At 28.7% G+C, this 25,514-nt stretch overlaps 2 protein-coding genes across 3 annotated transcripts; both read right to left on the reverse strand.

Moving 5' to 3' along the window:
• Positions 1-3,090: 3,090 nt before the first annotated feature.
• Positions 3,091-5,247, reverse strand: LOC105778199 (protein LIGHT-DEPENDENT SHORT HYPOCOTYLS 10). 2 transcript variants are annotated; one of them, XM_012601864.2, is made up of 2 exons: positions 4,519-5,247; positions 3,091-3,462 (listed from the first exon to the last, which is right to left on the reverse strand). In XM_012601864.2, exon 1 carries the CDS (start codon positions 5,108-5,110, stop codon positions 4,529-4,531), a length of 582 nt encoding a protein of 193 aa, XP_012457318.1. In that variant the 5' UTR covers positions 5,111-5,247; the 3' UTR covers positions 3,091-3,462; positions 4,519-4,528. The 2 variants fall into 2 exon arrangements, with proteins under 2 accessions (XP_012457318.1, XP_012457314.1); XM_012601860.2 differs by having other exon boundaries at positions 4,506-5,244.
• A 14,104-nt stretch (positions 5,248-19,351) lies between these two features.
• On the reverse strand, positions 19,352-20,913 carry LOC105778211 (EP1-like glycoprotein 2). Its single transcript, XM_012601872.2, has one exon. It carries the CDS (start codon positions 20,867-20,869, stop codon positions 19,490-19,492), a length of 1,380 nt encoding a protein of 459 aa, XP_012457326.1. The 5' UTR covers positions 20,870-20,913; the 3' UTR covers positions 19,352-19,489.
• Positions 20,914-25,514: the final 4,601 nt, after the last annotated feature.

Here is a 25,514-nt window from a genome sequence, read left to right on the forward strand (position 1 = left end):
CAAGGGAATAGATTAAGCAAATGAATGTACACTTCTTAATTCTAGCACTGAACAAAAGAACAAACAGATAAAAGAGTTAGATTTATTGAAGGTATGATATTTTATGCAGCATTTTTCACGCTTGTATTTGCTCCTTCTGATAATATCATAGTTCTCATTGTACCATTGATTTGATCCATGGTTTAGTGCTATGACTATATTCCATTTTCAAGTACTTTCACCCTAATGGAGCATTTGATTTTTTGAAAATAACATGAAAGCCAATACCCAATCCCTTTTCCTCCCCCTACCCCCCATTCCCTATTTTTATGATACTTGTCTAATCGCTGGCCTGTTTGACAGAACATTATGGAGCAAAAAATGCAAGCCAAGTTGCAAGTGTGCTGTCAATGTTCTATGGATTTTGCATCTAATATACACACACACACACACACATATCATGTTTCTTCAGCAAATTCATGAAGAAATTTGTATAGAATAAGGTGTCATTAGTGTTAGGGATGCCCCCCACTTTTTGCTAGTGCTGAGAATTGAAGCAAATGTAACATCCTTAATGCATAGGCATTGGCTAAAAAGATGCTGCTATAATGACTGCAAATAAATATCTATCTGAAAGTCCAAACTGCAGTCTACAAATCAAGATAACTTCATCTTCCTAGTACAATCTGAGAGACATCCAATGTTTGTGGCTGTGAAATACCATTGAACTAGCCTAGAATAATGGTTAGGTACACATCAGATTGATAGAAAGCAACTTAACTGGTTTACTTGAACTGTATGGGAAAGAAAATTCAAAGTTTTAACTCCGCAGATTCATGTAATCACATTTAAGAGACGATATCAAACATGTTTGAGATTCAAATCTTAGAATCTACAACCCTTTTTCCTATTCCCACACCCTCCTTTCTAAAAGAATGAAAGAGAAATTATACCATAGTCTTATGATGATAAGTAATGAGACAACTCTATAATGTAGCTATATATGTTCACCAATTTCTTTCCATGGCCCCTCAAGGCATATCAGTCTCTCCTGGTTCTAAGGAAATTGCTTTTTTTCAAGTTGCATTAGGTTATTGCAGTTTCTGTCTCTAAACTTTGTCAATAATTTTCAGCAGAACTTTTTATTGACTTGATTTTTTTTCCTTTTTTGCTATCACTTCAAGAATCTTTACTTTGCATATATTTTCCAACTTTGATAATTGTACATTATATTCTCAATGTCCCACCTTTAGTATATCAAATTTCCTTGAAATTTAATTCCTAGTACATGTATAGTTTTTTATATGATTGACTGAAGTTGATCAGATATGATACATGTACCATGATGTTATTTTTTTTCTTAGCATTTTATAATGATTACCATTTACTTATCTTTCTAAAATGGGGCCATGGTGTTTGCAATAATTAATTCTAAACTAGGTATTTATAAATTTTGGAACTATTTCTTAATTAGGTATGTAGGACAAATAAACAATCAATACTCTTAATCATTAAAGTATTTCCATACTTGTATTCACCATATCAATTCAAATTTTAGTTTGTACATAAAGAGGTTCATTTTTATTTTCTTACACTTTCTAGAGTTTGACACTAATGTTCATAGACCTACAAGTTTATGGTTGATTAATTTAGAATGTTTTCACCCCAAATTATCATATATGATTAGTTCTCAACTCATTTATGATGCTATATGTTATGAATACAATGAAAATTGAAAGGAATGGTAACATGTTCATAAAGGTTGATCATCTTATACTTAAAAGAACAAAAATGAGAGGTAAAGATCATACTCATCATGAGTGCAAAAACATAGAAAATGGTATGCAGAGTTTAATTTATTCCTCTAGATAGGAAAATAATTAATAGGGATACTTTTATATATATATAGTAAGTGTTATGATCAATCTATGAGGTCTCTCAAAATTGTCGCTTAGTGTGTCTCTAAAAGATTTGAACCCACATCACAATAGGTAAATGAGTGTGCTCTATTGAATGTATATCAATTTATCTACTTGATGACGTGGATTTAAATCTTTAGAGATATATTTAAAAGTTACGAAATTTTGAAAGACCTATAAATATCTAAAAGAAAGAAAATAATTTTAACATATATTATCACAACTCAATTCATATTACGTAAATTGATTCGAGTCATGATGAATTTTAAAATCTATATGGAAATATGCTGGACAAAAGAAAAGGAAATATATGTCCTATTTAAATGCTCTATCCATTGATAGAAAAATAATTTAATACTCTTCCATAAAAAACAATATTGCTCTCTCTATCTATCTATATATTCAATCTAATAATTTAATATATATATATATATATATATATAATAATTATAATATTCTATCTATATCTATATATTCAATCCAAAAATTTAATATATATATATATATATATAGACATGGAAATTTCCAGATGGGAGGACTACTCCCACCTCATAAAGAGAGGTATAAGCATTACAAAAACCAAATGAAGTGTTGTTTTCTTGAAAACATCAGAAAAAAAAATGGCCATTGCAGATGAACTAAAGCCAGTTAAGGAGCTTGAAATGGATGGGTTTTGCACTTTAAAGTTCAAAATGGTGGGAATTAAGAGAAATTTGATCATTGAGTGAAGGATGGAACATTAAACACAGTAATTACTAGCTTATGTAATTTTTTATTAACCCTGAAGAGGGATCCAATGATGCACTGTATAAATCAAAGAACATTATGAAGATGTGGGACAAGATATTTAAGTGGGGGAATGGAAACTATGAAATAGGAAAAGAAAATATTTTAAAAAAAGGGTCTCCAATAATCTTATATTATTTTGACTCCCATGACCCTTCAAATCCTAATATTTAAAACACAACTCATGGAATTAACATGCCTAATTGCTCATGCTATAATTTTATATTCATACATATTTGGTATATTATTATTTGTACCTTCCAGTGATAATCTAGACTAAAGATAATTGTATATATATATATATAGGTCCTAGAGAGCTAAGCACTTTTCATGTAATAATTTAATGTGCAATGTACCATCCTCCTAGTCCTAGATGTTGAAGAAGATCCCTTATATACAAAATCAATAAAAGAAAATTATTGTAGTCATTTGCATCATCAAAATATACATATACCTGGAGAATAGTTTCATGTGACAAACTTGACTGCATTTAACAAAATACTAATTAACTTGACTTGAAATAGAAAAGAAAATATAAAATATAAAAATAAGAACAAAAATAAAAATAAAAAGCAACTTACCCTCTTCAACTCCAGTTTATATATATATATTTATATATATATTGCCCCCATTTCCTGCTTTGATTCTCATTTAAAAACAATAAACACAGTGCTGATAAACTAGCTATCTACCAATATCTTGATGAAGGAGCTTTGGCCATGATGATTTGTAGCAGTAGCAAACTGATTCAATACTCTTGGAATTTTTATTTTAGGACCTGAAAAACAAAATGAAATTATTCAAAACATTGGGGGGTTTTTGGAGCTAATTTGAAAGGATATGATAGTGAAATTTTGTTAATGATTTGAGGCAATTTCATGATCATAGATAAGCATAATTATGATGCTTTTGCAGAGGGTTTTTTTTTGTCATATTGCTTGACACTAATATTAGCTGCAGAGCATTTATGGGTTATAAAATAGAGAAACAATTAGCACTTTTATGATACAGACAAAAGAAAATCTGATTCTGGTCGATTGCATATAGAATTATCATCAAAGAAAAAGACATTCATATAATGGCAAGTTAAATTATAAGATAAAAAAATGGTGCTATTATTAATATAATTATTATAAATCTAATAGATTCTAATCTTATTATATATCCAGTGTAGGATATCTTAGTGATAGCTTATTTATCCCCAGCAAAAGAACAAAGACAATGAGCAAGCATTTTGGGTTTATCCTATTGTCCTTAGATCTTCAATCATGAAATTTTGTTAAGATTATAAAAGGACATTAATATATATACATATATTATATTTAAAGTGTTATGGCCATTAATGGAGAGCACAAGTTAGTGCAGAATCCTAAAAGCTTGAAAATGGGAAATTATATTAAATTTACAATACCATTAAAACTATACAGATTTTTGCATGTAAGAGAGATTTTTAAGGCGAAATTTCTGTATGTTGAAAGCAAACAATGTCTGTTATTCATATTAATTATATTTTGTCTTTCTTAAAACAAAGCTACTATACAAATTAGGGTTTTGAAGCACTAGGGTTTATAGCTTTATATTATCAATGGAAAAAGAACTTTAAAATGTTTGGACTGAATGTCAAAGTTTTATACAGCCTTTTCAATATTTTTCTTCCTATAAAGTGATAATTAAAGCTTATTTAATGTATTAATTACAGTAAACTTCAATTATTTTTCTTGTATTTGGATGTTTATGGATAACAGTAGAACAGATCTTGTACTGTAACTAAGCTAATATGACTTATGATGAAAGGGAAAATGAGTAAATTAATTTAATTACCACTATTTAATACCAAGAAGAAATCAAGGTTGCTGAATGGGGAAGCTTGTTGAGCTAACTTCAGTAGCCTTCAATGGATTCCGCTTCTTCTTCTTCTTCTTATAAGGGATTCCCCGAGCTTTCGCTTGTGAGTCCCTCACTTCACGAAGGTAAATCCGAATAGCTCCGCTCGCGAAAGGGTTGGTCTCCGGCAAACCGCCATTCTCTTCGTAAGCAGCTCGGAGTCGACCGATGAGAGCGTCGAGACTACCCCAAGCTTGTCTAAGAGGACATGTACATGGCCCCGGCGGCTCCGGTTGCCCGAAGAACACGCAACCTTGTAAGTGCACCTTAGTCTTACCGAACTGATCGAGATAACGAAGGAATTCAAGGACATGATTAGCGTTACACTGAGAAAGTGCAACCGGTGGCCTTTGGTTCCTTAAGTACTGACCAAACGTGTTCCAATCCCGTCTCTTCTGCGACTCGTACCTGCTCAACGGCGGTGGATTCCGCTGATCACCCCCACCAACACCACCAACACCACCAACAACAGCACCAACAGCAACAGCAGCCGGTCCCGAAGAACCTTCAGCTATTTCTTTCCCTTTGTTAATTGACATCATTGTATCTGTCTACACAAAGAAGAAGGAAAAAAAGAAAAGAAAAGGAAAGAAAATTTGCAGGGAAGATAGGGAAATGAAGATCACATCAATGGAGCTAATTGAAGGGACAAGCAATGGGGCCTATGAAAGTGCTTTAGTTCTTCTTTTTCTAGCTATCACAATATTTTCTTCCTTTAATCGTACAATTAGCATTAACTATGCTTTTTTTTTTAAATTTTTTTCTATATATTTATAATTATGCTTCCATCATCCAAGCAATCATTATAGACTACATTAGTCTAATTACCACTAAGTTTTAAAATTTCTGACCTGTTCTTTTCTTTTTTTTACCTTGAATTAAATTAACCCTAGTTAGAATTTAGTTGATTAATAAGAAATTTTCCAATTTTGGACCTTACCAAAAATTACACTCCATAGAATCTATAATCTTAGAGAATATATAGGATCATAAGATGATAAAAGGTTGCATTAATTATATTCTCCCATCACCCTGCAACCTTTACTTTGATCAACGAAAATTTTATTTACTATAGTCTTAATTCGATTGGTATGGGTAATATTGCTAGTGTAGGAGAACGTGAGTTCGAGTACGTTGAAACACATTATCATCCTATTTATGGGTTTAAGAGGGGTTATGAGTAGTTCTAAGCATTGTAACCTGCACTTTTATTCTTGTGGGTTTTTATATAAATAAATTCTTTAGTCAATAATGTTATCTTATTAATTATCATGTACATGTATATATTGTTGCTTTTTAAGATTTGATCTATAAATTAAGAAATAAATTAATCCATTTGGTATTTGTGGAATTAATATTGGCTGCCCTTTTTGTATTTCATGACTTAGTACACTTTAGGTCAAGTCAGATAACTTTATTTAGTAGAACTTTTACAACCACTGTTTCATTAAAAATTTTGTTTATTTTATCTTTTCCAACTCGCCTTTATTTTATTAATATCTACAACGTAGTCCTTTTACTTTAATTTATTTGAATTTAATTATTTTTACTTTACTAAAACATAGAAATTAATCCAATTGGACAAAACTGTTAAACCTTTGCCATTAAATCATTGACCTAAAATCAACAATTTAAACAATTTACATTATTACTTAGCAAAAATCAACAATTTAAAGAGACTAATGTTTTAGTTCTTGTAAAGTACATGAATCAAATTCTAACAAATAAATTAGGACTAACTTCTTAATTTTCATGAACTAGAGGGACGAAATTAAGAATTGGACATAAGACAAAAAAACAGTGATACATACAGCTTAAAAATAACCTCTCCTTGTTTTCAACAGTTTGATTTTGACTCCGATGATGGGGTAGGCACGAAAATACAGTATAATTTAGATTAGCTGGTTGACCCTCAAAAAGGATTTTCGTGTATATTATAATGAGCAATGATGGAGTAACATCTAAATCCCATACCAAAAACCATGAATGCCCAATGAAAATGGTTAAGCCGCCACCACGTTTCAAAGTTCCAACGGAGGAATTCAGGGTGTTTTCAGAATTCGCCTGTCACTGTAGCAACTTTTCTTCAATATGGAAGTCACTACCATCACTATGCCCCATTGACACCACCATCAACACATCTCCCACTTCTGTTCATGACATTAAATATATATATATATATATATATATATATTTGACAATATATGATTATCTCTTCTAATAATATTATCTTTAAAATATACACTAACACGTTACCAATATTACATTATATATATACACATTACACACTTATGTATGATTTTAATAATATTACAATATTTGATTACAAGTGATGGTTTTAGTTGTTTCCTTTTACTTTATTATAATAATTTCTTTTTCTAATTTGGCATTTGGATTCAAAATTTGAAGCATGCATCCAAACACTCTGTATATATCATATTTTCCCAAGAATGCCTGTAATTTGCATGCAGTAACATGCTTTCTTTTACTTAAATACAATTGTTAACTTTAAATTCAAATTTTCCGTTACAACTTGTTACCCTATTAATCTCAAATAGGATGAATTCAAAATTTTATCAAAGGAACCAAGATAAAATTTTAAGAGGGTCAAAATAAAATTTTATTTTAAAAAATTAAATTAAATTATTAATTTAAAAAATGTTTAAATTATAATTTTTCAAATTATTTGAATGATTAAAAGCTTAAATTGAAAATTCAATACTATTAATTAAAATTTCCTTTTGACTAAGGGTTAAATCCTTGCCCACCTCTTGGCTTCATCTCTGATTTTAGAGATGACTCTTATTGTATAGCACTTAGCTCTTAGATTTTGTTTAGAGATTACTTATATACCAATTATGGATGCCAACACTTAACTTGAAAAGTATTATCCATTTTAATTCAAAATCTCATTATGGTATTTCACATAAATTATCTTACAAGTATAATTTTATAAATATATATAGGGTAAACTATAAAATAGTCACTTTTGTTTGCCTAAGTTTACATTTTAGTTACTTATGTTTGAAATATTACATTTTAACCACTTACGTTATCGCTTTGTTACGACAATCCTATGTGGCAATCCAAATGGATTTTAAATGCCAACTTGGATATCCAACTGGGATAATAATACGTTTTTAATTTAATAAATTTAATTAATTCAAAATTTTAAATTAATTACACCTTGAATTGAAAAAAAAAAACTTTTCGTCTCTTTTTTCTTTTAGTTTTCTTTTTCATTTTGACTGAAAAAACTAATTTCATCCAAGTTGACATTTAAAACCCATTTGGACTGTCATGTAGGATTGCTGTTAGGTAGGTAACGAAGCTTAATGGCAGAGTGACTACTTCGCAACAAAACGATAACATAAGTGACTAAAATGTAATCTGAAGCAAACAAAAGTGACTATTTTTATAATTTACCCTATATATCATAAATTCCAATGGGATGTTAAAATCTTTTCTTACCATATATATACAGTAAAGCTAATAATAAAACCAAAAAAGAAAAAAAAAAGAAAAATGAGAGAGAGAGAGAGAGAGGAGGATACTTGTAGAGGAGGGAAAAGGGCTGAATAAGAAAATTTTGTCAATTAGTAATCCAGATTCAATTATTCATAATGTACCAAACAATTATGCAAAGAAGATATGATAACATAAAAGCATATCGCATGTTACAAGAATGTTTTAAATCGATAAAATCATGACACTAATAGATTGCATTAGTGAAAAGAAAATAGAATTTTCTTCATCAGCACGTTTCCCAGGGCTTGAAATCAATCTTACCTATTTCTGTATTTAATGCAACCTTTGTTAATTTAGCTACATTATAAAACAAAATTATATCCATCCTCCCTTCCTCAAATGTAAATACACCCATTTTAGACTTTTAATGACGACTTCCAATTATAAGGTACTCTCTCTCCATGGGAAACTCGTTTATCATATTTTAATGTGATTACTATAAATCCAAATTTAGAATTTCGGTGGAATAATTAAATTTCATTAAATAGTAAACACAACTTAAACTTAATTTCTCTAAATTAAAAGATTTACATAAAATATTAAACTCGAAAAATAAGTTTAGAGAAAAAAATAGACTCGTTTATATTAAAAGCTACTATGAACTCTAACATTCAAAGTTGAAGTTCAACTCGACTTATTTTCAAGACTATGTAATGTTTTTTTATACATTATGTAATTTCTATTATATAAAATTAGATATACTGTATTATTAATATAAATATTAAAATATATATGTTAAGTCATTTATGTTTAAAAATTAACATATATATATATATATAATGATTGTAAAAGATATATATATGATTAGTAAATATTAAATGGAAATCATTATACTTTTTAAAACATGAGAGAGCTTAAATAAACTTAAGTTTATCATTTACAAATAGAAATAGGCTTGGACAAAATATAAAAATAATAAAAATATAAATACGACAAATATTATAGAAAAATATATAAATTGAAAATTATGATAAAAATTATTTAAAATGTTATCAAAATTATAATATATATATATATATATATATAAAAGAAACTTGTAGGAAATTTTGTTATTTTGAAGGTTTGCATTTGGTTTTAATAGGGAGCTTGAAGTATGATATTGACCAAATTTATATGGGTAAGGGGTTTGATTTAAAGTGAGTGATGAGTAATGGTTTTGGTTGAGGAAATATGATGCAATGGACTTTGATAAGGATGATTTAAAGTATGATGTAAGATAGTGTATAAGGGAAACAAAAAGAGTAGTAATTTTTGTTAAAAGTTTTAAACTTTATCAGAAATTATAAAATATTATAAAAATTATAAAAGTTATTAAAAATTATTAAATCTTATAAAAATTTTAAAATACTCCTTTTATAAACTTTAATAAATTTTATTATTTTTATAAAATTTTGAGATTTTTTATATAATTCCTAAAAATCATTTAAGCCCCATAAAATAATTAGAAAACCAATTAAACCCTTCATGTCATCAATGTGTCCACGTTAGATGCCATGTCAATTGCCATGTCAGCAATTAATGGTTCGTTAGGGGCTTAATTGATTGCTAACTCTCAATTAAGGGCTCCAATTGATTGCACTTTTTCAATTGATTTTTCAATTATTTTACAAGGGTTTTTAGTATTTAAGTCCTTTTATTTTATATTATTTAACTAAAAACCCTTTTTTATAACTTATTTCTATGTTAAGAAAACGATTCCATCGAATCCATTATTTTAAACTAGTAAGATTTTCGCTCACACTTCACGTTGGGTTAATTATTTATTTCTTAACTAAATTATAGAGTGAAAATTTAAAGGTTACAATTTGCTTAAAGTTTTTGTACTCTTGGTATTTGAAATTTAGATTTATTTGCTAACACAGTTAGAATTCTTTTGGGTTGGTGTGGCATTTTGAAAAAAAAACTTAATATTCACGTAACAAAAAAAATATTGTAACAAACCTGAATTTAATAAAGAATTTTAATAGTGCTAAAAATTCTTAAAAGTTCACATCATTAAATTGAAATAAAGTATTTAGACTATGATATTATAAAAATTGAGGTGTGAAATTATATCAAAATTGAAGTATATAGATTAAATATCAAATTTAAGCAAAATATAAAAATTAAATTGAAATTTAACCATTCTTATAATCGAAAAAGTAGAGAAATTGGAATTAAAATTTACCTATAATATTTTCATGTAAAAAAAATGGACAGGTGTCCATTGTGGAATTATATATAATTGTACAGATATCAATACAATTAATTTATGATATACCGTTTTATAATAAATTATTTTAAAATTTGATTTTATATACAAATTAATTGTATACCTTTCGGCGCCAACAAATATTGAATTTAAAATACAAATACAAGCAATTGTCATATTATAACAAATGTTTATTTAAAATTAATGAATTAATAACTTATTTATGAATTCTAAATACTTAAATTAAGTTATAATAATTATATTTAAACCTAAATCCTAAATCTTAACATTAAACGAGCTTCCTTAGAAAATTTTAAAAGAATTATTTTAAAATAATTTAAACTCAAAATTATTTAAATTTTCATAGTTAAAATTATTGTTAATATCTAAATTATAAAAGACCCTGAATAAAAAAATTATAAATGACCCAAATTTAAATCTATTCAATTGAGTCTTAACTCGATTAGCACGAACATTGTTGCTTACGTAAAAAAGAATGTGAGTTCAAGTATGTTAAAACGCATTATCCTCCTATTTATGTATTGGGGGATTATAAGTAATTTTAGGCATTGTGCCAAACAGAATAGATATGATTAAAACTTATAATGAGATTATTCAAAAAAAATCTACTCAAATCGACCTCCGCTCATATTTAGCAAGAAAATAATTAATTAATTAATTACATTTTAAATTTAAGTTTGGAATTAAATTACAATTTGAAATAAATTAGCGTAATTGAAGTGAAGTGAAAGCCTCAACTACAAAGGTTTACATTATTGTTTTCTGCTGAAGGCCGGTAATTGAGATGCACGTGAAATGTCTCCTAGGCTGCCCAGCTTGTCAATTGTGACAGCTGCGTGTTCAATCTTCAATTTGGATCTTAATTTGACTAATTACTTTTTTTTTTCTCATTAACTTCATATTTTTTTTGAAATTTTGAATTCAAATTCTTTTATTTAATTAATAATCAAGCAACATTTTAATCAATTAGCTGATTTTTATTAGACTCTTAAAAGATTAAGAGAGTGTTTGGTAAACAGAGTTTTAGATTTTTTTTAGTTGATTTGGGCAAATGGAGGATTGGGTAGTCAAATCTTCTAATTGTAGTGTTTAGTGAATAGAGGTTTGCAAGAACTTGTTAAGCTAAAACCTCAAAAAAAAAGCTGGGAGGGACAATGTTTTTCACAGTTGATTGAGAATGAGATATGTGGAATGACATATCTAACCATACTTGCAAAAAAAATTATTCCCTTTGCCACATGTTCTTATTTGTGGCATACCCTTATTTGTCAAACACTTTTAAATAAACAGTTAGTAGAATCGGTTGGTCAAACTAGTCACTGCAATCAACAATCAATTATCAACTGTCGGTCAATTGCCAATTAAAACCTAAACCATGCACATTAATATTAACCAAACCCACACATAATAAAATTTAAATCAAAATAAATAAATAAAATCACATATAACTTAAACATAATATTTCAAAATTCTTAAAAGCCTCAATCTTATTATTAAATCAAAACTTCATTTACATTAAATAAATATTTTTTTATAATATAGTATATGAATAGATATATACATGTGCATATATATATATATATGTGTGACGTACGGAGCAATTTTACCAATTTTAGCTATAATGCAAGCTTATGTTCAATAATGTTTTTGTCTGTATTGTCTTATTATTATTAGAGGTACAAAATACAATATATATACATACAACTTCTCTAGATTTATCGCTTTTTCATTTTATTTAAACTCAAAATTTTATTCAAATAAGAATTTAAATAAAATATAAAATCTAAAAATTGGGCATAGAGAAATGTTAGATTTGTTTAAAATATGAGTCTAGCTTGAATTTTAACATTTAAGATTCGAGTCTGGTTTAACTCAACCCATTTTTAATTATCTAATACATATTATTTTATTGTTATATACTATATAATTTGTATCATATTAAAATTAATTTTATAATAATATATAATTTAATGTAAACATTAATAATATGTTAAAGTTGTCTATATTTAATTTTTATTAAATAAAAATATATTAATTTATTGAATAATAAATTAAAATTAGTTTTTTAAATTGAAAATAATATAAACAGACATAAAACATGTTTGAGCTAATTATTTACAAATATAGATATATTTAAATAAATTTTAAAGCTCTTATTTTAAATTTAATTAAATTGATACAAACATGAAATACACTCATATAATATATAATCGTACCCGACTCGATCCATCCAAAATGCGTACTATGGTAATAATATAAAAAAGGATTTCATTTCTCCTTTTATTTTTTCTTTTTATGTTGTTTTTCATTTCTAAGCTAGTGTAAAACTACTACATTCTATTTCGATTAAAATATATATATATATATACACTCTTAGTCTCTTACTTGTTTAATACTACAAGTATTACTATTATTACTAACTTGATTTAATCCATTAACTAAACATAAACTCAGTTAGTGAGATTAGTCAAAAGCATAAGAAAAATATTAAATATAAATTAAGAATATTTATGTTCTATATGAAAAAAACACTACTCATAAATTTTTTTTTAAATGTATACATTTGTACTCGCATTTTCTTAAACCACCCACCTATGGTTACAAAATTAATGTGATATTATTGATGATTTTTTTATAATGCTTAAAACTTTTCATAATTCCTCTCTAATCTTTAAACAGTAAGATAAACGCGTTCAACATGCTCAAACAAACATCCTCCTACACTGGTAATAAAGGTGATGTCAACCAAGTTAAGTCTTAATCTACTTTTTTTTTATTAATTTCATTATAAGTTCTGATCATATTTGTTCTTTTTGACATAATGCCTAAAACTACCCATAGCTCCTACCCAACCCATAAATAGGAGGATAATGTACTTTAGAGCACTTGAACCCACGTCCCCCTGCATTGGTAATAATATCCATTACAATCGAGTTAAGATTCAATCGATCTTAACCTACTATTTATATGACATAAATGGGGATGACAGAATTGAAATATAAGGGATAGTAGTTGTAAAATATAACATTATTCTAGATTTTGGAATAGTTCAACTAAATTTATCAAGTATTATCTCAAGTCAGAAATTAGAACGAATTAAAATTGAAACAATTTAACAGCCAATTTTCTAGAGAAAAACAAGAGCTTGAGGTAGCACTCATGTTAGATCAACAAATGTGAGAAAAACAAGAGCTTGAGGTAGCACTCATGTTAGATCAACAAATGTTTAAAAACTATGTAAAAATTTGAAAACAATTTAATAGTCAATTAAAATTCCAATTCTATAATAGAAAGCCTAGGAAAGGGATAACTTTTTTTTCTGAACAATAACAAAGGGACAAAATTAAGTGAATGAAAAAAAAAAACCAAAGGAAATAAAAAGAAATACAAACAATGATGATATTAATCCTGTTCATAAGTCGATCATCTGTTAAGTTTATAATTATAATTTTAGTATTAGGTACTCTTTATGGGTCAAGTCATCTCGTTAGGTTAATAATTCGACTTTAATATTAGGTACGATTTTATAAATATGATTTGATATGGTGCAATTTTTTATTTTGTTTAAATTAATTTTAAATATAAATATATAAAAGAGTTACTCTAAATTTTAAACAAACGTTTAAAAATGTTAAATCTGTCCCAACTAATTAATCCCTAAGATAAAAATTTGGCAACCATGATGAGCATCTTGTCTTACCTTGAAAGAAAATCTGATTGGAGACAAGAAAATAATGGAGAAGCATTCTATTTGTCAAACATATATTAACACATCCATACATACATGTTGTTTATTTATAGACTCACTGGGGTCCATCAAGTTTAACTAAGAGGAAACTATAATTGGACTTATAATCTTGATGCATTGCAAGTGATGCAACAATCATTGAGTTCAGACCCTAAATTAAGATGGTATATATACGCACACAAAGGTGGTCTCATACGATAGAGGAATTGATTGTAAATTTCAAGTTTAAACTTTAAATTTATATAAAATTTAATCGAGTAATCTTTAAATTAATATTATACATAAATTTAATCTGAATCTGATTCAACTCAATTTATAAACACTTCTAATGGGTAGATGCCTTTTTAAGGAGAAAAGGCAAATAACAGCTTGGGAAAGGAAGATCTTTGAATACAAATCTTGAGCCTCTTATATTGGAAGAGAAAAGGTGGATGCTCACCCAATATTTGGGCTTCAAATGTAAGGAAAAGAGGAGAAAAAAGGTTTATATACTCACCCCATTCCCATGCGCTTTATTAATTGGGATTTCATTTTCCTTGGGATTCATGCATATAAAAGGCAATGAATGCTACTAATTGCTCTACAAGAATATATGACAAGAACAACTACCAAAAAGATTAAATGGGATTTTGGAATGTTGGCCGAAGAAATGAAAACAACCATCCTTTTAGGGGAAAAAAGAAACATTAATTAACTTCCATTGATATTGGTTAAAGTAATCTTCTTCTTCCTTTTTAAAAAAAATTTACAATATAGGAGTAGTTAACCATATCTATAAGCAATAATTAACCAAAAACCTTTAAAAACTATTTAAAAAGTTAATATATATATATGTTAATATAAAAAAAGATCAAAAGAAAGTTGTGGCAAAGAATTGCTATGGGTTAATGTAGGAGAATCAATGCCTATTGCCTACCCATATTTCAATGTGTTAGAAGGTGGGGGAAATGGTAAGGTGTCTTCTTAGGATGGAAACCTAAGCCAATAATACCAAAGAAATGATGACACAAAGCTGGCTAATTGACCATGTAATAATTAATTAATCTAAAAAGGTATTTGTGGTAGAATTTTTTTAAGCATTAAAATTGTCAACATCACCTTCCAATAAACCTATAAATCAGAGGTTAATTTAATTATTCCATTCAGGTAGTGAAGGGTTTAAAATATTATTCTTAGGAAAAAAAAAAAGGTAAAGGTAACCCACCTTTCTCATATCCAAATCCTTGACAGATTTGGGATTGGTTAAAAGTTTCATCATATTCATGTAGAAATTGATGCTCAAATTATTGGAGAGCGGCAACCTTTGCGAATTATAATTTTTGCTCATAATATTCATGTAGAAATTGATGCTCAAATTATAGGAGAGCGGCAAACTTTGTGAATTATAGTTTTTTGCTTTTTTTGGTTGGATTAAATCATGGTACGGTCTTAATGTATTTTATATATCTTTATTAGAATTGTAAACATGAATAACCTAACATTTTTATATTATTATAGGTTTAATTTTTATATAATATAATATAATATTAAAAACAGATAAAGCATGGTTAGGCTTGAATCTTGAATGCTAAAGACTAAATTCGACCCATTTTTAAATAATTTTAATCTTTTTGTTCAAATTCATTTTTCGAATTTATACTCAAATCCTTCCAAATATCAAGTTGGACTTGAGCTTGAACAAATAACCTAACTTAAGAGAAGATTAACTTTTGTTTTACACTAGGATATAAGCAATTTAATTTAGAACGTATGGATGACTAGATATATAAAGGGTTATCAGTATGCTTTATGGAATTCATATACTCATATAGTACATGGCATTCTCTATTAATCTAATTCATGTATAAGTTCTGGTATATTGTAGTATGAAATGTATCAACCCTTATGTATTTATGACGAAGGGACCTGTTTCACCCAACAACAGGAATAAGAAAGATTAGTAGCTTAACTAGTTCTTGAAGAATTAGAATTATCAAAATCTATTATTTGTTTTGATCTTTCTTTGTTTTTCTTTACAATATTTTATCGACATGATGAAGTCTCTAATAGTACTGTAGCAAAATCACTCCAACTTCTTTTCATTATATCAATGTAAAAACCTAATTCATTTGACATATTTTATCTAGGAATTTAGAATACTTAGATTATGGAATTCATCTTAATTCTATGAATCTGGGAGATGCAATTAAAGAAGGAAACCAAGCATTCTTTCAGGATTGCTTGAGAGCAATGTGGGTCAGGCAGGGGGCCCTTACCTCAACCCCCTAAATTGAAAAAATTTGCTTTTGGTCCCTCGAAGTTATATGTTTTTATATGTTAAGTCCTTTTAGAAAATATAAAGTTATGAGTTAATATAATAGTAAAATTGTATTTTAACTCTCATAAAAATTTATAATTCAATCTCACTCCTCTTCCACTCGAAAAAGATTTCTAGCTTTGTCTTTGATTATCTTCCATCACCATCTAGAAACTAAAAACCTTAGTCTTAAGGACCCATTAACCCTTTGGAATGTTTTAAACGAAATGTAAAGAAACGATGACCAAAAAACGGTGATTTGTCTAAATGCTCAATATGAGTGGGTACACTTATGGTTACAAGATTTTAAAATTGTAAGTGAAAATAATTTGGTGGTGTTTAAAATTATTTCTAAATTAAAATTATATGAAGAGAAAATTAATTATGAGGATAGGTTAGAAAAAATATATTTGACTTTCCATGCATCGAATGTGCTTTTGTAGGAGCAATATTGAGAACGTAGATTCACAAAATATTTGAAGTTAATTTTTCAATCTCGTCCAATTAGTTCAATATCATTCCTTGAAGTGAAAGTGACGTTTTCTCAAAGTCGTGGATGAGATCATGGTGGTAAAAGAGTTCGCATTAAAAAAATTAAATATTAGATATGTGAGTATCGATCTTTTGAACTTTCGAAATAAAGTTACTAAAAAGAATTCAATGAAATGGATCAAACATGAGATAAATTCTAAAACGAATAATATGGTGCAAAACAATGAAAATATTTGTTATGAATGCAGAACTAAAGGTTATTGGTCTCAAATATGTCGTACTCCAAAATATTTAGTTGAACTGTACAAAACATCTATTGGGACTTTAACTGCTTGTGGTGCATTGTTTCATTCTTCGTTCGAAAACACTTGAGATAACAAGTTAGGATAGCACTTGAGACAGCATGTTGTGACAGTTAAAGTGTAGTCGATGTATTCGATTGTTAGAAGCTTGTGCTTCGAATGAAAGAAGGAAGAAGAAAGTTAGATTGAAAGTAAACTTTATCCTTGTTATTATTCTTATCTTTTAAGAGTATTTGAAGTTAGTAGGAGACTTGCTTATTAAAGAATTTATGAGATAATTTATAGAGATAATTTAAAGGATAAATTCAGATTTTATATGAGTATTTCAAGGATAAATTCAGATTTTATATGAGTATTTCAAGCCTATCTAAAGGCCTATAGAAAGGCAAATGTTTGGCATCACTTAAAGAGTAGTTTTTGAGTATCTTACTAAGCCATTGTTTTGTTATTCTAGCTAAGTATTTTCGACACTCTTTCTAAGTATTTGTTGAAGAGAGTTTTATTATTTACATGTGAGGATTTTTTTGGGTGAGTCATTGTAACAGTTGGATTGCTTCTTAGTGTAAGGGTAGAGTGGGTTTTAACCAATAGATTTCCAAATCCATTGTTGAATAAATCATTCACTAAGCGCGGCTCAGCAAAACAGGATTGGTGAATCCGAAATACGTTAACAAACATCACGTATTGATTTCTCTCCTTACCTTAGTCTCCTCTTATAATCTATTTGTTAAACTGTCTTGTTCTAATCTATATTGAAACAGAAGTTGGGATATCGAATTAAAACAACCAACAAATCGAAAGCTGCATCACTAAAGGAAAAATAGAAAAATGTTGTTGTGAATTTATCTAAACTTGTTGATCCTACTTATAAATCCCCTTCAAATGTTTATTTTTTATGTTTTTAACTTGTTCGAGGATCATGGCGGCAGTCATTCACTTGAGGGTAAAAATGTTCAAAGATTTTCATTTTATCATATACATATAGGAAGGGATCCATTTATACCTTTGTATATTTTTGTATGTTGAATTTATCAATACAATTGTACTTGTCATGCATGCAAAATTTTGAATTTAATTGACGTCAAATTTAACATGCACAATCTATATTAATGAAATATGAAATATGATGATTAAATCGTTAAATTATCACTTGTACTCTTTTTAAGTTTTAATCACTTAGTTATATTTTTGAAGCATACTATTATGTTATTAGATAATATAAAATAAAATTGAAATTTCTATTTTAAATAATTCAATCCGATCGACGAAAAGCTTTTAATTGATTCGATCACTATTTTAATCAAATTAGCATTAAAAAAAAACCTTTTGTTTTGTTGTTTTTCTTCCTTGGTAAATTTTTGGACGTCTTCATAACAAATTTTATTGGATTGTTAAAAAAACTCAAATTTAGTCCATCAAATGATTAGCCCAAATCAACTAATTATATATGGGTCCAACTGATGAATATTCCATTGCCCAATTAGAGAAAAGCAGAAGAAATTTGATAAGCCCAGGCATTTGAGAATCAAGCTATTGCACTAGAGATGGGCCAATATGGAGTAAGCAAACTGAATCCAATAACATTTAAATAATTAAATTTTAATTTATTTATGGTTTAATGATAAATTTGGTCATTAATATTTGCATAATTTTTAAAACGGTCCTAATTGTATTTTTGAGCCTTTCTGGCCATCAACCTTTGATTTTTTTTTCAAACTACTTTTCTAGCAAATTTAATAAATAAATTCAAGGTTTTAATCTTTTTAAGGTTTTAATCTTTCATACGTTTATTTACTAAGAGATCTTTCTATTGAATTAATTTTTTAGATAATTATGTTTATTTTCTTTAAATTAAGAGTTATTTTTTAATTTCATGTATTATTTATTTTATTATTTTCCACATGTAATTATCTAATAAGGTTATTTTAAGTAATAAATTACATCTCATTAAAATATTTCACATAACCCCGCTAACCTTTTAAACGGTATTTTCATTAAATCTATTAGAAAAACAATTTAAAAAAGAACAAAAGTTGATGGCCAAAACAGGCTCAAAAATACAGTTAGAATCATTTTGACAAAACATGCAAACATTAATGGCTAAAATTGCCATTAAACCTTTATTTATTCAGTTTCTAAGTTCATATCATAGTAATTTGGGAATAAGTTTATGAAATTACTTGTAAGGATATATATTGTACAACGTTGTACTGAAACGCATACGACATTTCATCATTTATTTAAGTATTACACGAAAATTATTTGAGTTCTTAATGACCTAATACTCAATAAATAACCTTGATTTTCACTAAACTTTAAAACAAAATCACAAAATAATTAAATCTACTTTGAGTACTTAATATATCCCACAGAGGTAGTATTAACATCTTTGATCAAAGTCCCAAGCACCGGAGCCGTCAAGCACCTTGACGTATCTTCCTTGTAAATGTATCCCTTACATTTGCAATCTTTGCTGCATTTGTCCCTGCATTGTTCAACCTTCATTGGACCTTCTCCATCATCCAAATATGGGTTCAAAAAATGTTCCACCCCCACGATTTTGTAGTAATCGAACTTAGCTCCGGCCCGGCAAGGTACCGGCTTCGGTGGTTTACAGCTTTCGCTCCAACCCAACAGCCCGTTCGGACTTGGGCAAGCCACGCACATTCTCTGGTCACATAACCCGTATGTGCCGCACTTGGATGGCAAAGCGCATTCCCTAACGAAGTAACTTGAGAAGAAAGCAAAGCTCTCTTCCCATTTTAAGTAACTCGCTGGGGGAAAATATGTGAAAGCCCTTAGGTTTCCATCGGATCCGAGTCTTAAGAATGAATATGTGCCATTGTAGTTGACTTTATTAAGGTTTATTGTGCTGCCTCCACCTATCGGACGAACTTGGAGGAGTCGCCGGCCGTTGCCTGCCGGGGAAGTGCTCGGTTGAGCTTGTAGATGTGTTAAACTTAACACCAACTCGTAAGGGGTATTTGTTTTATTAACGTCTTCAGGCTCGGCAGCAAATGTCACAATGTCAGCAAAATCCTTTGTAGGCCAGCCCCCGTAAATAAGTTGCTGGCCCAAATTATTTAGATACATAATGAACCCATTATGGTCTAGTATCAGACTATACGGTCCATCAGAGCCGTCCATGTCAGATTTCCGGCTAACGAGCTTGTTCCGACCGTTGATTTTAACCGATTGACCCACCAACAAAGTATCAGTAGGGTAATCAAAGCTTTGCCAAATGAATTTCCCATTTTTATCAAACAGTACCAAGTTACCATTTGGTAGTAACCTAATCCCAGTGACACCTTTGTTAGCCGTATTGGTTTGCCACACAACACGACCATCCGCATCCGCCAACACGAAATTCCCGTCCTCGCCAAATTTGAGGGTGGCATTTTCATGAACCGGATCGTTCCGGTTAGCGTCCCACACCCATCTCATTAGGCTTTCGTCGTTGGGAATGCCAGCTCGCATGGCAAAAATGTAAGCATCAGGAGTGGTATTATAGAAGCAAAGGCGAAAAGGGTAGGTGTAAAAAGTGTACACATCGTTTCGGATCACTCGATAGCTAGCGTCGTATTCGATAATCCGATCTCCGAACTCACCTTCGTTGATGAATTCAAAGGTTTCGTTTGCAGGGACTTTGGCTAGAGTGGTAGCAAAAGCAAAGACAGAAATGAAAATGAATTGAAAGAAAAGGGAAGATAATTGAGAAGCCATTAAAGCTCAATTGTTTTTTCCTTGTGAGTAAACTTGCGTTTGGATGAGATAATAGGAGTGGTATATATAAGTAGTGGTTTTCAAAGGGGGATTAAATGTGGCATTCAAAGTCAAAAAAATCAGGTTTGGCTTTATGATTAATTTCCTCAACGTGTGCCCACTTGAGCTTAGCCATCGTTATCAAATCATGCTACAAGACTTTTCAGTGTGGGAGGGAAAAAACCCGTCCGGGTTCGGGTTCGGGTTCGGGTTCGGGTTCCGGGTTGAGGCAAGGTAGGTGCTATTCTAATATTAGTCGGAGTGAAACAGGACAGGACGGGTTTAAGGAAAATCCCCTCCATCTCGAATTTAAATCAAAATAAATTCATAATTCCTTACAAAAAAAGTTGATTACAACTAACGAGTTAGCACATAGTTAATGTTAATCGTCCATGGAAGTCCATCTTAAAATGAAGAAAATGTAAGCTATTGTTGGGTGGAGGGAATGATTATCTTTAGATTTTGGAATCACAGAGCATATGCTATTGTATTGAAGTAATCTATGGTCCACTGAATTGAAGATAATGTCCCCATTTTATCTTCAATTAGCTTTGTTGCTGCCGAGAAATTTAATCCTGTGCCCATCAATGGAGACATACACACCCCAGATTCTATGTATTACTGTCAAAGAGATGACCACGCGTTTGGCCTTCCTATACCCCATTTAATTTTATACAAGTACAACGTGAAAAAAATATATCTATAAATCTAATCAATCTTATAATACCAATCATTCGTTTAAATATCTCACATTTTGTTAAGAATTAAAATTCTAATTCCTTAAATATCATCAAAATATATATTCTTTACAAATGTTTATCAGTAATATATTTAAAATAATAAGATTTTTTTTTAAAAATTGACTATAAAGAAAACAAAATTGATAAACATTTAATGGTTCCGAAGAAAACTACTGACTTTTTTACTACATTTGCCTCAACAAGTTGTAGATTTAGCTGTAAAAAATTCATTGACTGCTATTTTCCCTTTCATCCCAGTCCAAGATCTAATTGGATTTCATGATGCTTTGACTGTTTCCTTGATTTTTTATCATACACGTGTTATATATATATATATTTATATCATACACACACGCTACATTCAAAAAGAGTTGCTTAAATAAAAGTCTATCATTTATTCACCTGAGGCTCGAATCTAAATGAAACTTTTTTTTGTTTAAAAGATATGAGCATTTCAAACTATTACATAATAATTAATCTAGGAACAGATAAATCAGGGGTTTGAGACCAAAGGTGAAAGCTGATGTTCATTCCTTCTGCAGCCTTTGCTAAACAATCAGCCAACGTTACGTGTCAGTTAAACTGGCATTCTAATCATGCCTCAACAAATCTCGAATCGCATTTACGACATGCGATTTTGAGTGATTAATTATCATGTTCCCCTTAATATGGTGTAGCGCTTCCAAACAATCTGATTCTAACAACACATCTCAACAACCAAGCTTCCAAGCCTGTTCAAGATCAAATATGCCCCAGAGTTCTACGTTATATGCGCTACACAATCCTTTGTTCCTTGCAAATCTCAAACACGATAAACCATCTGTATCTCGGATCACACCACCAGTCATACCTATTCCATATTTCTCAAATTCTGACCACCATCCACATTAATTTTCCTAAATGAAACTTATTTTTTATAACATTTTAAATATAATAATATTGGTAAAATTCTAGATATAAGTCCTTGTTTTATACAATTTTATGAATTTAATCTCTCTATTATAATTTTGTTATTTCTAATATTTACTTTTCAAAATTGAGCATTTTCAATCCCCATGCCAATTTCTTTTTTAGTATCAAATATTTTGACATAACTTATTTTTAAAAATATGTAATGACATGACATATATTTTGATATATTTTGTAGTTTAATATTTTTTTCACATTAAAAGAAAAAGAAAATCATGAGGCATGGCGTGGTGGTTGCTCACCTCTAAAGACGAAGTCAGAAAATTTAATTTTTTTGGAGCGAAATTAAATTGTATATTTTTACAATAGTAAAAATATAATTTTACTATTTTAATAGCCTATATCTTTATACTTTTTATAGGATTAAATCAAATTTTTATCATTTTGGGAGGTCAAAGTGTAATTTTACCATTACCAATTTAACATTTTATAACTTATAAAATGGCCTTTAGGGGGTCGAGGCCTCTGCCAACCCCACTGGCTTCGCTACTGCTCACCTCGTCCCCTAAACATGTAGTCGGGGGTTCAGTCCGCACTTATAAGAATAAAGCACATATCATAACCAGTTATAGAGAGCACCCACAGCGAACATATTAGTCACTGATACCGGTAATGGATACACTAATTTTGACCAAAAAATAAAAAAAAATATAATATTTATCTAACTATACAAAAAACCCAAGGTATATATATTATATCATGTGTTAAAAATAAACTTGATCAAATTATTTAATTAGATTCACACAAAAAAATGACATCAAAATTGAAAATGCACATTTCAAAAATAAATAAATAAACTAAAAATATTCAAATTGTAATAGAGGGACTAAATCAATTAAAAATGCGTAATACAATAACATTCCATATTGATAAATAAATCTAATCTTTAAACAAATTTAAGTCTAAATATCTTATTCCTCATGGTTTTCAAAATTAGAAAAGATTAGCCAATCAAATTGGTCGGATTAGTAGGATCAGGAGTTAGTTGAGGATTAGTTCGGATTAATTAACTTATGAATCAGTACAAATCAATTAAATTAAACTAAAAAATTAAACCGACAGTCAAACTAAATTTTTACTTTTTATTTTCATCGCTTTTAATAATTTATTTAATAGAATCAATAACCTCACCAAATGAATCATTAATTCAATTTTGAAAACCTTGCTATTCCTCGTATTTATTTTTTCTAAAATAAGAATATTAAGTATAGATTAACTTTGAAAATGTCCTTAGATTCGCTTAACCATAAGGTGAAAGAAGAAAACGACCTCAGCAATTTGCAATTATGCTCCCGACATTATCCAAATCAAAAGCAGGCCACGTGTTTTTCTCTAGTAATACTAAATCTTTTATAATAAAAATTGTCGACAAATTACATAATATATTCTAAAATTAAATTTTCCTTTTCTTTTCTTTTTTAATTTGTATATAAAAAAATTATTTGATTCCAAACTTAAGTATTATATATGAAAATTAATTTCTATTTCTGTACAATGTATGGATAAGTTGTGTGTATTAAATTTTAATATTTTTATAACATAGTTTTTGTTTAATTTTTAATATTTTTGAGAATCATTAATAAATTATTGTAATTAAAATATTATAAAAATATTTAAATAATTTAAATTAGATTATATTAATGTTATTTAATCTTTAAAATATCTCCAAAATATTATAAACTAATGATATTCTTTTTACTTTTTATTGTAATTAATCTTTCTCTTTGTAGTTTGTGTTGATATTTACCGTAAAGTTTATTTTTTATGATAATCCCAAACCATTTTTATTAGATGAAATACATTAATATTTTTACTTATTTTCATAATTCTTTTTATTTTAATTAATCTTTCCTTTTGCTAAATTAAAATATAAATTTACTTATGACATATTTTAACATAAACTCTAAACTATTAATATTTTATTAAGTAAATTTAATATACACTATTTTAATTTACTTAATAAAATATTAATCTTTCCAATTTTTATTGTAACTTATAATCTTGTCATAATTCTTTTTAATCATTTGTTGGGGATCAACCTGTATAAACAACGAGATAATAAAATTGGAGAAGAATGAACACAAATATTTTATGTGGCCTATGGTCTGAAATAGGGAAAAACCATAGATAATGGAGGTTTCGACTTTTCAATAAATGAGTAAACAAACGATAATACAATATGGAGAAAATTAATCTAAATGTACTAAACATACATTACCTAAAGCCTCGAATACAAAGCTCAAAGTCTCAAAGAGCAAACCGATAAACAAAAACTTAAATCTCATAGGGCACTCACAAAAAAGGGCACTATAAGATACCCTCCATAATTATCACGAAACTCTCACCAAAACTCATATGCGGTTACAATTTGTTGCCCTAAAGAAAAGCCCATTTTCTTATTGGCCTCTTAAAATAAGGATACAAGGCCCCTTTAAATAGGCTAAGATTAGAGTTGTAATTATACTAAAATATCCTTGGAATAATTAGAGTTTAATTGGAAAAAATAGCAGAGTTTAGCTGAGAGAAGAATACAAGGCACACCCCACAAAATTCCACCTTGACTCATATTTATCACGCCTCCTTTTTCGTTTCCGTTATGGGCCTAACTCAGATTTTGAATAATGTCAATCAATTCTAAACCGTACTCGATCTTGGAAACTGAAAGACTCTTAGTCTTCAAATCAAAGTTGTATAATGTAACAAGGGCCAGTAATACTCGAACAGGAGAGAAAAGATCAACTCTCTCCACCTGATAAATGCATTAGCGCCTAACCATTCAATCTATGTCTTATTTCTTGCTTATTTAAGTCACTCAATTGTATATATTTATTTTGAGCTCAACTTACATATTCTTCATTAGCTTACACATTTACTCAATTTTTTTTCTTATTAACTTA

Source organism: Gossypium raimondii, chromosome 1 (assembly GCF_025698545.1).
Source record: "Gossypium raimondii isolate GPD5lz chromosome 1, ASM2569854v1, whole genome shotgun sequence".
Taxonomy (NCBI): domain Eukaryota; kingdom Viridiplantae; phylum Streptophyta; class Magnoliopsida; order Malvales; family Malvaceae; genus Gossypium; species Gossypium raimondii.

What these genes read in the sequence shown, in the direction of transcription:
- LOC105778199 (XM_012601864.2), bottom strand. Translation starts at nt 5,110, where the DNA reads ATGATGTCAATTAACAAAGGGAAAGAAATAGCTGAAGGTTCTTCGGGA.
- LOC105778211 (XM_012601872.2), bottom strand. Translation starts at nt 20,869, where the DNA reads ATGGCTTCTCAATTATCTTCCCTTTTCTTTCAATTCATTTTCATTTCT.